Source organism: Orcinus orca, chromosome 4 (assembly GCF_937001465.1).
Source record: "Orcinus orca chromosome 4, mOrcOrc1.1, whole genome shotgun sequence".
Lineage (NCBI taxonomy): Eukaryota > Metazoa > Chordata > Mammalia > Artiodactyla > Delphinidae > Orcinus > Orcinus orca.
This window is the reverse complement of record NC_064562.1, coordinates 19,983,625-19,998,237: the sequence shown is the minus strand read 5'-3', so window position 1 is coordinate 19,998,237 and position 14,613 is coordinate 19,983,625. Positions and strand designations below refer to the sequence as shown.

Here is a 14,613-nt window from a genome sequence, read left to right as displayed (position 1 = left end):
AAAATGAATAAGCATTCCGTTCAATTGAATTTAGTCCCTCAAACACATATCAAATGCGTACATATCAAAAAGAAGAATAGGAAACATGGTGAAATGAAAACAGAGCACACAGTTTTATTTTCTTTCTCACACTAGAATATTTTATCCTCTACTGCCTCTCACACTTTTTCTCCTGTTAATATCTGTGTATGGTATGCCATCCTTTAAGGAAGGTTTGAGAAGGCCATCAGGGACTCCTCCAGCTCAAGTCCCTCCTCAGGGAAACCCATGGTTCCCAGGAGCAGACCTGCTTTCATATACTTGCCAGGCTCAATCACTGGCTGGGAGCAGCCCGCAGGAGGTATGGCATCAGCACAAACACAGTGATGGAATTCAGAGAGCAGGTGGGGAACCTCGGTCAATTACACTGTAGTTCGCCTTCCATGAGGTGCATTCTCATAACCACCAGAGGTACCCTGGGACATCAATAAGGTCTTCTGTCTTTAAAACTTCCAATGATTTACCTAGTAATTGGTTTACAGCAAGAGCCAAATGTGTTCCACTGTCACATGGCAATAGGGTAAATTTGTTTTTTTTTTTAACTTTTTACTTTATATTGGAGTATAGCCAATTAACAATGTGATAGTTTCAGGTGCACAGCAAAGGGACTCAGCCATACATATACATGTATCCATTCTCTCCCAAACTCCCCTCCCATCCAGGCTGCCACATAACATTGAGCAGAGTTCCCTGTGCCATACAGTAGGCCCTTGCTGGTTATCCATTTTAAATATAGCAGTGTGTACATGTCAATCCCAAACTCACTGACTATCCCTTTCCCCCATTTTCCCCCTGGTAACCATAAGTTCGTTCTCTAAGTCTGTGAGTCTGTTTCTGTTTTGTAAATAAGTTCATTTGTATCATTTCTTTTTAGATTCCGCATATAAGGGATATCACGATATTTCTCTCTCTGTCTGACTTACTTCACTCAGTATGAGAATCTCTAGGTCCCTCCATGTTGCTGTGAATGGCGTTGTTTTCATTCTTTTTAATGGCTGAGTAATATTCGTGTGTGTGTGTGTGTGTGTGTGTGTGTGTGTGTGTGTGTGTGTGTGTGTGTGTGTGTGTGTGTGTGTGTGTATACCACATCTTCTTTATGTATTCCTCTATCGAGGGGGATTTAGGTTGCTTCCATGTCTTGGCTATTGTAAACAGTGCTGCAATGAACATTGGGGTGCATGTATCCTTTTGGACCATGTTTTTCTCCAGATTTATGCCCAAGAGTGGGATTGCATGGTCACATAGTAGCTCTATTTTTAGTTTTTTAAGAAACCTCCATACTGTTCTCCATAGTGGCTGTACCAATTTACATTCCCACCATCAGTGTAGGAGGGTTCCCTTCTCTCCACATCCTCTTCAGCATTTATTGTTTGTGGATTTTTGATGATAGTCATTCTAACTGGTGTGAAGTGATACCTCATTGTAGTTTTGATTTGCATTTCTCTAATAATTAGTGGTGTTGACCATCTTTTCATGTGCCTTTTGGCCATCTGTATGTCTTCTTTGGAGAACTGTCTGTTTAGGTCTGCCCACTTTTTGATTGGGTTGTTTGTTTTGAGGATATTAAGCCTCATGAGCTGTTTGTAAATTTTGGAGACTAATCCATTGGGTACACATTATTACAATAGACTTGGTTCTTCAAGTCTCTTTATTACAACAGACTTTATTCTGAGGTCTCGGCCTCAAACAGCCTGCTCCAATTTCTGGCCTGAAGTTTGCAAACTAAATTTAAGTCATAACATACCATATCTGCAATTCAATAGTCATTACAATCACCAGAAGTCAAGGTCTAAGAGCAAACTGATGTCATCTAAGAACACCATATACTCCAGTTTCTCCAGTTCCTGACTAGAGCAAGGAAGCTTCTGAAAACATGTAAGTGTCTGAAGAGTCATATAGCTTTACACTTAGAATACCTGAGAAAATTAGATAAATTGACTTTGGTGAAAGACATAACTCTGTAGGTGCCTATCACAATATAACAATAGGATATTATTATAAAATAATATATTAATATAATATAAATTAACATAATTTTATAGTAATTATATATATTATAAACATATCAGTATCAACACTTCTAAGCAATTTAAATTTATTTTTACTCATTTAATTTTCACAACACTATGATGTAGAAAAATTATAATCACCATTTGTAGATGTGGAAACTCAGACACAAAGAGTTTAAGTGCCTTGCCTAAGATTCCACAGCAAATAAGTGCTAGAGTCAGATTTGAGCCCGCGTACTCAGCCTTCAGAATCATGCTCTCAACCATCCACTGTACCTCTCCTGTACCTCCTCTGCCGATGCCGCTTTAGTAGAACGTGGCATAATACAGTCTCAGTGAAATCCACAGAAATCATAAGCTCTGAACATACCATGGCTCCATCTTAATTGCAGGAAGGATTACATTAAACTCACAATTTAGGAATTCAGCCAAGACCCGTAATTTCATCAATATGATCATGCTAATGGACAGGCTTTCCCAAACTGTAAGTTAATTCCCATTAGCGGGTCATGACTACTATTTTTTAAAATGAAGTAAAAGAGACTAGAAAACACCAGAAATCATTCAATGTAATAGAGGTGAAGTGTGTGTATGTGTGTATGCGTGTGTGTGTGTGCTGGTTTCAGAAATGATTTATTAACTAAAGTTTGCGGTTAAAAGAAAAAAAATAAGTCTTTGTTCAAGGAGCCAACAAATCCTCTTTTAAGAAGGGTTAATTCTATTGCCTCCCTGTGGATCATTAGCAATAATGGCACTGGACAGTCAACACGTTTTAACCTTTTAAGGAGGAAAGCTTGGAGTTTCATCTGAACCAGATAGATTATACTCAGAACTGTAGCCGCCACTTAGCCTGTCTATGAGAAGGTAATAAGGTAGAACATGGAGTCTTGAAAATTAACCCTTGGGAAATCCCAGGGGAATTAATGCCATTGGTTATTTAATCAGCCATCTCATTCTCTACCAACACAACCAAAAGACCATTCATCCTCACTGACACTGGAAAAAGCAACTAAGTACCGAGGTTTGAGCTAGTTCCCACTCTTGTATTTAAGATTCCTTTTTCTGCCTGCTCAGTGCACGAGCCTGACATTTTTCTTTGTTCTTATGGGCATATATCTAGCTTCCTCCCACAGATCTCTTGCCTGGCAAGAACAGAGTCTTAACATTATTCTCCCCCCCACAAATGTCAAAAATGCATAAGCATGCAGTGCGTGCTGGGCTGTGGGTGACAAAGAGAGAAAGATACAAGGCAGTCATAGGCAATATCAGTTTCCTTCATGCAGTTATGCATGGCCTTCACACTCCTAAGGGGGCCATAATTGTAAGAGGTGCCTCTTAGTTTATCCAAGCAGTCAGCTACATCTTACTGCATACCCACTGTGGTCAGAGCTTCGTGTGGTGGATGGTGGGAATTACAGCCCTCACACTCCAGGAGCTTGCAATTCAGTGTAGAGACAAGGCAAACAGGTGTGATTAAAAGATATTACTTCATATTTCAAGAAAAAGAGAATTATTTTTCAAAAAATGTTCAAAATACAAATTACATTTTATTACAGATTCACAAGAATAAACGTACACTTATAAAACATAATTATCTATGTTTCCTTGAAATTTATTGAGATTTATGAGTTTTGAATAATAAATTTTTATTTATTATTTTTTTGTTTTAGTCCTTCTGACTAAAGATGGCAAATGTTGACTTATGCAAACAAATAATAATAATCAATTTAAAATTAACATTTGCCGTGGTAAAAAGAGCATGGACAGTGGTCGAAATGCATCCAAGCAGCAGTTACTCTAGAAAAGGCCTACAACTGTAAACCACTGCTGAGATAAAAATGAAGGGATCTTCTATTATTTTTTTCCCCAGTTCTTCCAACCAAAGTCTCAATTGCAATCTTTCTCTTTGACCACTAAGAAACATTATAAAATCTGAAGTCCTGTGCATTTATGTCCATTTTAAGTATTTATAGTGAAAAGAATCACTATCACTCAAAGTTGTAATATCTAGACTGTGATTAATGCTTCTGCATTGATTTGCATTCTTATGGGATGCAGAACTTCATGCAGTAGGTGATACAGTCTGTAGCCTAAGAGGAGAAACTTGCTCACGTTTTTTTGGCCAGTTCTTGAAGGTATACTACTAACACCCAAGTTTTCTCATTCCAAATTTAATCATCTCTACAGGAGGAGATAGAATGAACTCATGATTTAATGTATAACTGTATGTATCCCATTATTCAACAATAAGCAGTTTTTTACAGATCATCAGAAATGCAAATTGTTTGAATCTGCAAAGAAATCCAGTAAGAAGAGCAAATAGTATCATCTGACGCTACATTTATCATTTTCCTACAGTTAACACTCTACAACCAGATGCGTCACCTACCAGAATCCCTACATTATCCTCAATATCAGTAACAATTCTGGAAAACATCTCCCAGTCTCAAGGTATGACTTCTGTGTGTATGAGTGGAAGCTTGCTTCGCCTGACCCCTCCTCACCGAGAAAACCTCACCCATTTAAAAAACAGCTTATTGAGGTATAATTTATACACAACAAAACTACACATCCTCAAACAAGGGAGGGGACACGAGGAAACTTTTGGAGGTGATGACTCTGTCTAGTACCTTGATTGTGGGGATGGTTTCATGGGTATATGCATGTGTCCAAACTCATCAGATTGTATACATTAACTCCCTACCAATCTTGAGTCATGAAACAGAACTCTTTCAGAATGAGATAAAATGTTTTCACTCCAAGACTCATACCTATAAATCACAGAGGCTTACCTAAACGGGGAGTGGGGGAGGTGGGGGGAGGATTGTGAGAATTGGCACACATTAACCAAAGGTGACTTTTTTCCTTTCTTAAAATAATAGGCACTGAGAACGCAAAAAATGCAAGCTCTTCTTCAACCAGCCCCTCTTATTCCAGTGAGTAATACGTGCATCTTCATTCAAGGCAGTAGAACTGCAGAAAGTTTGAATGTTACCAATAAGGGAAGGGATTCAACTATAGACAGCCTTTTCTCAACTTTACTGAACCTGCAATCCCATTATAATCCTATATAATTGCTACCTGCTTTGAAAGTTTCCTCCCATTGAGTCTGGTTTTTTTTTTTTTTTTTTTTTTTGCGGTACGCGGGCCTCTCACTGTTGTGGCCTCTCCCGTTGCGGAGCACAGGCTCCGGACGCGCAGGCTCAGCGGCCATGGCTCACGGGCCCAGCCGCTCCGCGGCATGTGGGATCTTCCCGGACCGGGGCACGAACCCACGTCCCCTGCATCAGCAGGCGGACTCCCAACGACTGCGCCACCAGGGAAGCCCCTGAGTCTGGTTTTAATAAATACACTTTGGGGATTTTTTTTTTTTTCTTACCTTAGTGCTAAGCAGCTACCACCAGGGGTCAAGGTGAATTGATGGGACTAATCTCTGATAAGCCAAAGTGCATGGGCAGAGATTCCATAAAAATGAATTTTCACCTTTACAAAACTTTATCTTAATGTTAAAAATGGCCTTTTAAGAAAAGTTCCATTTTAGCAAAAACATATATATGTCAGCCACTGTTTATGCTAGGACTGAATAGAGAATATTCATTAATTTCCCTGAAAATTAAGAATAAGATGAATATATATGAAGCTGTGATAATAAAAGATTATCTTAGGTTTAGGTAAAGTCATTCCATTCAATAAGTCAGTACTGCATTTATTGAGCTGCTGATTCATGCCATCTTCATTTTGGGAGGCCCTAATGATCTCATGTAAGGTCTAATATGAACCCAGCAGAACTTACTTAAAACAAATATTTAACCATAACAGTGAAGTGTAACCCACCCTACAAATGAATCTCCTAGCTATTCTCAATCCCCCGGTAAATATAAGGAGTACATATGCCAGCAGATGAGAACACCTAACTAAATAGTAACTATAACATCTATATCTCTACTTATATCCCTATGACAGCTTTTTCCTTTCTTCACTCTTGTTTTAACCTGGGAAATGACTGTCAGAAAAGAAGGCAGATGCTAAAACAAACAGCAAAAACCTTCTTTTAATGAGAACAGCAAAAACTCACCCTAGTTTACTGTAGCAACACCACTCCCCCAAGCAGACATTCACAAATACACACATGCATATCTTTCTTGGACCATATTGTTCCACCATGATATCCATCTATATCCACTTATGTTATTGTATGCCTTTTTAGTCCTAATGTATTTTTACAGAAAGATATTAGTGATTTTTTTTTTTAAGAAGCCAGCTTTATGACTAGAGCATTTCCACTAGAACCAGTAGAGGATATATATTTCTTTTTCTTCCAGTTTTATTGAGATATAATTGACATACAGCACTGCATAAGTTTTAGGTGTACAGCGTAATGATTTGACTTACATACATCATGAAACTTATCACAATAAGTTAGTGAACATCCATCACCTCATATGGATACAAAATTAAAGAAATAGGAAAATGTTTTTTCTTGTGATGAGAACTCTGGGGACTTGCTCTCTTAACAACTTTCATATGTAACATACAACAGAGTTAATTCTATTTATCATGTTATACATTAAAACCCTAGTGCTTATTTATCTTATAATTGGAAGTTTGTGCCTTCTGAATGCCTTCATCCAAGCTATGTATTAGTAACTTCACTATAAACTAGTAAAGAATATAAAGTGTGAATATGGTTCTGACCATAGGGGACAGCTTCTTCCTGGCCAGTCTCCCACCTCCTCATTCCTTCAGTCACCAGGAAAGTGGGAACTGTCTTCCTTAGGTTTGGAGTTTTATTTCAGAAAGGCTACAAGACTGACATCAAGTGGATACATCAGAAATGACAACTAGGGCAAAACCCAGGAATCAGATAATTATCTTCTTTGCTTAAAAAAAAAATCTTCTTTTAAATAAAATGATGTTTAAAGAAGAAAGGAAGCATACATGCTTTTCCTCAGTTCATGAATGATTTGTTGCGAAATTCAATAGCCACTCTAACTGACAATGTCTCCAATACCTTTTAGGTATCATTTTGCCTGTGGTTATTGCTTTGATTGCAATAACACTTTCAGTCTTTGCTTTGGTGGGTTTGTATCGAATGTGCTGGAAGACAGACCCAGGTAGGTAACCGTGTTTTGTTTCATTTTGTTTTCCTAAAAGGAGAATAAACATGCTTAGTCTAAACTTGAATTTAAACTCTTAAGAGGAGAGAGGCATTATATACAGAAACGACCTGCTGTATTGCTTGATCACAGAGGTAGAGGGAAAGGGGCAGAGAAATCCACTGAATGCCGGTGAAGGTAAGGAGTAGAAATTAGCTACTAATGGCAGATAATATCGAATATGGACACATTTTTTTAAAATGAAAAAGCCCTGGTTTTGTGGGTGGTCAGGGGAATACGGTAGTAAAGAAGGCATAAAGTGATATGCGTTAACTATAGCGAAGATTTGTTCCATTTCCGTATAACAGAGAATAAAGAGAAGTATCGCTAAGAATTTCACTTCGGGACCCATAATTTCAAGAAGAGTGTTTTGTGACTTACTTCCCTCCTGGGAGGCACAGCTGCCTTCCTATGAAGGTGTCTTCCACAACTGTGTGTTCTGCTAATTGAATCAGTTCCTCAGGATTGGACACTATTGCAATTTTTAGAGGGATTCTAGCCCAACAATTCTTTATTATCCTCCTTAATCTCTCCATTAGCTTTGGAAAGTCTTTCTTCTTTCATTGAAAATGACGCTGCCTTCTTTCACATCCTCACTCTTTTTCTTCTTTTTGCTGCTTCATCTTCTTCTCCCTGCCTCTTGAATATTTATGATTCCCATAATGGCATTACATTTTAAAGTCTTTTTTTAAATAAACTTTTAAACCTTAGGATAGATTTAGATTTACAGAAAAGTTGTGAAGATAGGTAGAGAGTTCCCATCTACCCTTATGATTAATATCTTACGTTAGTATGGTGTATTTGTCACAATTAATTGACCAAAATTGATACATTATTAACTAAAGTCCCGATTTTACTGAGATTTCTTTTGGTCTTTATTCAGTCTTTTTTCTGTTCCAGGAACTTGAGGTCTCTTTTTATTTCATGCTTCCTCTGAATCCCCCTCCAGTTCCTGGGAACTCGCCTATGTTATCTTAAACTTCAATCTGTCTTTCCATTTCAGACACCTTCCTGGTTGTATAATGTAGTGCCATGTATTCTGCTTCATCCATGTTATTCCTTCTCTTGGAATGTTCAGCCCACTGCTTAACTTTTATAACACACCTTAACTTTTATAACACACCTAATCTCCATCTTATCCATTAGAATCTAGCTTAAAAACAAACTTAATCCATATTTTTTCGACACCCCATCTCTTTAAGCAGAGTGGAGTGTTCTATTACTTCTAATTCCACAGAATTTAATGATAGCATTCATCACACTATAATATAGTTACTTCTCTATAAGCCTGCTTCCCCTGAAAGTCAAACATCTTATTCTGTCTAGGCTGCTGTAACAAAAATGCCATAGATTGGGTGGCTTAAACAACAAACATCTATTTCTCACAGCTCCCGAGGCTGACACGTCCAACCAACACACCATCAGATTTGACGTCTGATGAGCGCACTCTTCCTGGTTTTCAGATCTGCCTGTGTCTTCTTGTGGCAGAGGGGACAAGAGAATTCTCTGGGGTCTCTTTTATAAGGGCACTAAGCCATTCCTAAGGACTCTGCCCTCATGACCTAATCACTTTCCAAAGGCCCAGCATCCTAATACCATCACATTGGGCATTAAGATTTAACATATGAATTTTGAGGGGACACAAACATTCAGTCCATAACGTCAGGCAACCCCTCCAAGTCACAAACTACGTATGACTCACATGGCATTGTGCATAATAAATAGCAGAGAGAGCCTTATGATACGCTTGTTGAGTTAAATTTTGTCATTTTCAGTAAAATAGAACCTTTCCTTTCCTCACTTTAATTCTAAACAGTTCACTAACAGAACTCTACCTAAGTCTCATATACTGTTAAAAAGTAAAAATGAATCATTTTTATGAGCCACGCTCTTCTTTGTTTACCCCATGGACAATGTGCCCCCAGGACACTAATGAATGCTGTTCCTGAGGCCAATCGCTGACTGTGCAGGGCGCGGACAGTTTGGCGCCTGAGCAAGACAGTGCAAGGGAAAGTAATGATATGAAAACAGCAGTGTTCATTTTAGCTCTTGCTGTAAAATAAGAAGAAAACAAATCAACGGCTTTCCCTCTGGGAGTTAGTGAATAAACTTCTTAATAAAGTCTGAAATATGTTTCCTCACTCAGCTTCCAGAGGGGAAATAGCATTTTTATAAATCAGTTTAATTTCTCTAAGTTTCTAAACCACCAATCCTATCTTTTATGGGAACTCAGCCAATCTAGTTGAAGCCAGTGGGTGTTGAGTATACAGGATAGGGGAAAAAACTGTGGGCTAAATCCATCAGTAAAAATACCCTGTAGTGAAAAACTGCTTTGCATAGGAAGATTTGCATATAAGTTATTTGAAAAGTTGACACTTTCTATTAAAGGGGACTTTATAGGTGAACTGGATTGTTGTTAAAACCCTACTGATGGTAGGGAAGATGAAGTTAGAGCTAGTTGGTGAATAGCATACCGTGCCATGAATTAAATTCTAGGGATTAAGATTCATGTTGGAGTAACTTAGCCAAGGTGACAGAAATAGCAGTAGCCAAAATTTTCGTGGAAATCAACGTCTTTATAAAACAATGATGGTCAAAGTCAAGAGAATGATATTCAAAAGGCATATCCTGATATGAGCTACCTTAGAGAGGAAAAGAAATCCAAGAGATGGGAGCCGAGCCATGGAATAAAATCACAGCAAAATCCGGAATAAAGCAAGGCCCTTAAGTGATTACATTAAATATTCTGCCTAATAGGCCACAGACCAATGCAAGGTTTGACCAGCATGATCTGCTCCCGAGAGGCCATGCTCTTGTGCAGCATGAATCACTCTGCGTTCTCACGAGCCCGGCTTGCTTTCTACCGACCCTCGTGGAACAACCCGGCAAAGCGGACAGAAGATTAGTTACAGTTAGTAGGCTCAGTGACGTTTTGTAGGGCACTTCTGAGAAGCTGAATCCGTGGGCTTCAGATGCAATTAGAAGCAATAGCAGCATCGCGGCTCACCACAAATACAGAGATTTAGGTCCCCAGAGAGAGCAACATATAAAGAAAAGCCAAAAATTCAATTCTTTGTTTTAAGAAGGTAATTCAATACTCTGAGAAGAATTTGTTTCCAGAGATACTGAGACCTTTTTTGGTGTCTGTGGGATGTACAATAATGGATAATAGTTCCACACAGTGATACGAAACTATAAGATTAAAATTAGTCCAGAGCTAAGTTCAGTGGAGTTGGCCTAGTTGAGACTATACCATGAATGGATTAGCTGTGACTGAGGAATGAGTAGTCACCACGTCTGAGGAAATGGTCAGTGGGGCGGGGAATGGGGCGAGAGACTGAAAAGTTAAAAATCGGCTTTAGAGACATCTTTGAGCAGAAAGTGGCAGGGGTCTCAGGTTTTTTGCAGCTAAGCTCCTCACAGCTCTAATAACAATTCCCTCCTCTCCTAGGCACACCTGAAAATGGAAATGACCAGTAAGTAACGCTGCATCATTGTTTTCTTCTAGAAGCTCTGACCCTGTCATTTATATAGAGGAAAGTATTGATCCTCTACTCATACTTCTTCGGGTTTTTCAAGCATTTTGCAGAAGGCATAGTATATGCGGTTTGGCTACCTATTTGTCAGAGAGCTCTCAAGTATGAGAAATTCCAACAACTGGCTCTTAAGCTTGGGTAAAGTGGTAAAATCAGAAATCAAAAGTTGCCAAAAAAATCATAGAAAAACATAGCTAGAGTTTTAAAATAGTTTTCCCATTGAAATTTTCAATATGCTTCTCACAATTAGGGAAAAATCATGCCTGCACCTTGAGACAGCTCTGAGTGGCTTTACTTTAACAACAGATGGTTATTTTGCTTCGACTTTACTAAAACAAACAAAGCAGTTGTTAGCAATCCTACCAACTGTTACAATCAAGGTGCTGCAAAGAGACAAACTATTTTAATGTCAAAACCAAATTCTGTGGTTAAGTTTTCTGTGTTGACCTGACTTTGTAGCCCTTTTTGTGGGTGTTTTTGTATATTCATTGGGATGTGAACTTTAAGAATAATGTCCCAGGCTTCCCTGGTGGCGCAGCGGTTGAGAGTCCGCCTGCCGATGGGGACACGGGTTCGTGCCCCGGTCTGGGAAGATCCCACATGCCGCGGAGTGGCTGGGCCCGTGAGCCATGGCCGCTGAGCCTGCGCGTCCGGAGCCTGTGCTCCGCAACGGGAGAGGCCACAACAGTGAGAGGCCCGCGTACTGAAAAAAAAAAAAAAGAATAATGTCCCTACACCACCTACCATTCTTAATTAAAAGTAGAGGTTCTTGAGATGTCCAAGGAGAGGAATTGGGGTTTGAAACTATTTTGAGTCTGAGAAGGGATAGGTGGGAACTCTTGTTGAAATAGACAGTTCAGACACTATACTACAGTATCCACGACCTCATGAAAAGGAATTACCCAGAACTCAGATCAGTCCAAAAGGTTTGGAAACATTTCTATGTCTTCCCCTCACAATTAGGAAGTGGAAGCATGTGCAACATGGACCTCATGACAGGTGGGATTTTTTTTTTTTTTTTTCGGCTGTGCCGTTCGGCATGAGGGATGTTAGTTCTCCCACCAGGGATCGAACCTGTGCCCCCTGCATTGGGATCGCAGAGTCTTAACCACTGGACTGCCAGGGAAGTCCCTACGTGACCCATCTTGATGTTTAATTTAGCTGATGATCATCACCATAACAGAATAACAGAGATTTATTGGCTTGATTCCAGAAATGAAAGTGCTATAAAAGTGTATGTGTCTGTACATGAAGAAACACAAGTTTTGCCATAGAAACACACAAAAATATATATGCACGTGTATATTCTTCTTTCTGTTTGTATCATGTTTACTTTCCTTCACAGATATGTAATGCTAATTACTGTGGCGCTAATTTAATGTTTTCTGTTTCCAAATAGACCTCAGTCCGATAAAGAGAGTGTGAAGCTTCTCACTGTTAAGACAATTTCTCATGAGTCTGGTAAGCTCCCAGATTGTCGATTAGATGAAAAATGGCTATTTCAAAATCTAACTTGGATTTTGTTCATGTGAACATAATCAAAAAGCATAACTTCTCTAGAAAAACTCAATCATTAACTCCCAAGAAATACAAAATTCTCCTATGAAGAAAAGATGAGCCCTAGAAATATCATTTTTGGTAAGATTATTAGACTCTCTGGCTTTTGGAGGTTGCATGCAGATGTGTTCTAAAGAATGGGTGGTGACTAGAGGCATTTCCTATTCTTCAGTAGTGGCAGAAAAAACACTAAGTATGCTGCAGGGTTTTTTTTAAAGTATTGCTGTTGTTTTGTTTCATTTTTGGTAATGGCTGTGTACAGTCAACTGGAACTAGGATTCATCAGTTAAAATGTATATCATATTTTATATCACTTCAAATACTTTAATGGAGCTTCTCAGTACGGACAAAACACAGTTTCCTACTGATAAAATTTACATTTCTTTTTTCTAGTCTCTTAGGTTTTGATTTTGTTTGGTTTGCAATCTAAAAAGATTTTCAAAATACAGATATGATTTGTATGAATTATATTTGTATCGAAAGCAATGAAAAATGAGATGCTAGATAGTTTTTAAAAATTAAAAAAACACAGATTACATTTTTGTTTTGAGTAAACAAAATATTTAAAACATCAATATGACCAAAAAAATAAAAAGTATATAAATAAAAAGTAATTATGAGTTTTATGAAACAATCTATGTGGCTCTAATTTAAATATCAAGTTACATCAAGACATTTACTATATTCAGTCCCCCCAATTTTACCTATACAAAATACTCCCACAATACATATGTTATGTGAAGTGAGAGCTATCAGATGATAAACATTATAAATATGTTGCAAAAAACGATTTTGTAAAACAAAAGGCTATAAATATAGTCCCAATTGAAGAGCAAGATATCAAAGGCTGAATAAGGTCCCCATTTCAGGTAGGAGATTCTAACTAGAACAAATTACAACAGATAAACAAAAGAGGTTGAAAAGCAAGGGCACCCAAAATCTGCAGCGACATGGCCAAATCCCTCATGGGAGCCATTTTCTCTTAAGAGAGACTTTCATTCTTGTATCTCTTACACATTTCTTTATTCCCACACTGTTCTCTTGAAGGTAACCATATGAATGAATGAAAGAGTAAAATTCCTCCACAGGATAATTGGAAACCACTCACCAGTTTCTCCTGGCTGTTTACCAGCCTTGACTAAGTAGCTGAGCCTATTCTACTTGGTCAAGGAAAACCTCCAGGCAAGGAGACTAAACGTGGACCAGTCCTGAGTAAGGTTATGAAGGACCCGGAGTGCGACTACACATTTATCAAGAAAAGTTCTCAGAATCTGCCTGTGACTTGTGAGCAGCATGACAACCTGTAATTTCATGCACGCTCCTTTATCCCCTCGGGATTTAAACCGAACACTTGGCAGCTTCTGGGGGTCTCCAAGCTGTGGACCAGAAGCCTCCGTATAGGAGCCCTTGGCTCTCCTGGAGAGGCGGGGCCTGAGATCAGGACCACCTGCTCTGCTACCTGTGTCTACCAGGGAAATGACAATTGACACCAGAATCGCGGCTTTCAGGAGGGGAAATCCACAGAGAAACCTTGTGTTTCTTGGTTGCAAATTTGCTTTCTGATTCTTCTTCAAGGCCCAAGGATAATTCTGTGTAAGCTACTCTCTCCCACCCTCATACTAACTGCAATAATAAGTGGGTAGATCACGGTGGGATAGTTAAGAAGACCCTGAACTACCCAAAGTTCCTTTTCTTCATAAGTAGCTTTTCAGGTCATAGGTCTAAGGAGGAAATATTACTATGGAAATAATAAGATCTAGTCTCTGGTACTTTTATTTCTGCCAACCTCAAGTTAGGAAGCACACTTCTTTTAAGAAAATAATCTCTCAAAAGTCAACCTAGCTGATTATAGAAAATATTTGGTAATAGGGGAAAACTAAAATGGGTGACTCTGAGTTGATTTCAATAGCCTAGAACTGATAATCTAAAACAATGCCCTCCAAATTCTCTTTGTACTACCACAGTTTTTATGAAAGTCTGTCCACCATTAACAGGATTTGATGGTTCCTGAAACACCTGCAAACAAATCTTTCTACCTTCTTTCAAAACTTATTCAAATATGCTTTCGTTATAAAATTATGCTCACCACACTCAATAGAAATTACATTATTATAATTATTTTCACTTAAATATCTCTTCCCTAATAGTGACATCATTCTAAAATATAACTAGAATAGTCTGAAATGATTAGGTTTTATATAAGTTCACAGGTTTAGCCTAAATTTCCACTATCTCCTATATAAAAATTTTTAAATAGTTAAAAAATACAGAAAAAGAATTTGATAGAATATGTGACTATTCACCACTCAGAACTGA

General features: G+C 38.4%; 1 protein-coding gene across 2 annotated transcripts in view; it reads left to right on the top strand.

Moving 5' to 3' along the window:
• EMCN (endomucin) overlaps nucleotides 1–14,613 on the top strand; it is a 92,952-nt gene that overhangs the window by 68,486 nt on the left and 9,853 nt on the right. For both annotated transcript variants that reach the window (XM_033401967.2, XM_033401972.2), the window contains exons 6-10: nucleotides 4,407–4,499; nucleotides 4,931–4,984; nucleotides 7,067–7,162; nucleotides 10,656–10,680; nucleotides 12,140–12,201. In XM_033401967.2, coding sequence (XP_033257858.1) covers nucleotides 4,407–4,499; nucleotides 4,931–4,984; nucleotides 7,067–7,162; nucleotides 10,656–10,680; nucleotides 12,140–12,201 — 330 coding nt within the window. The remainder of the gene's footprint in view (nucleotides 1–4,406; nucleotides 4,500–4,930; nucleotides 4,985–7,066; nucleotides 7,163–10,655; nucleotides 10,681–12,139; nucleotides 12,202–14,613) is intronic.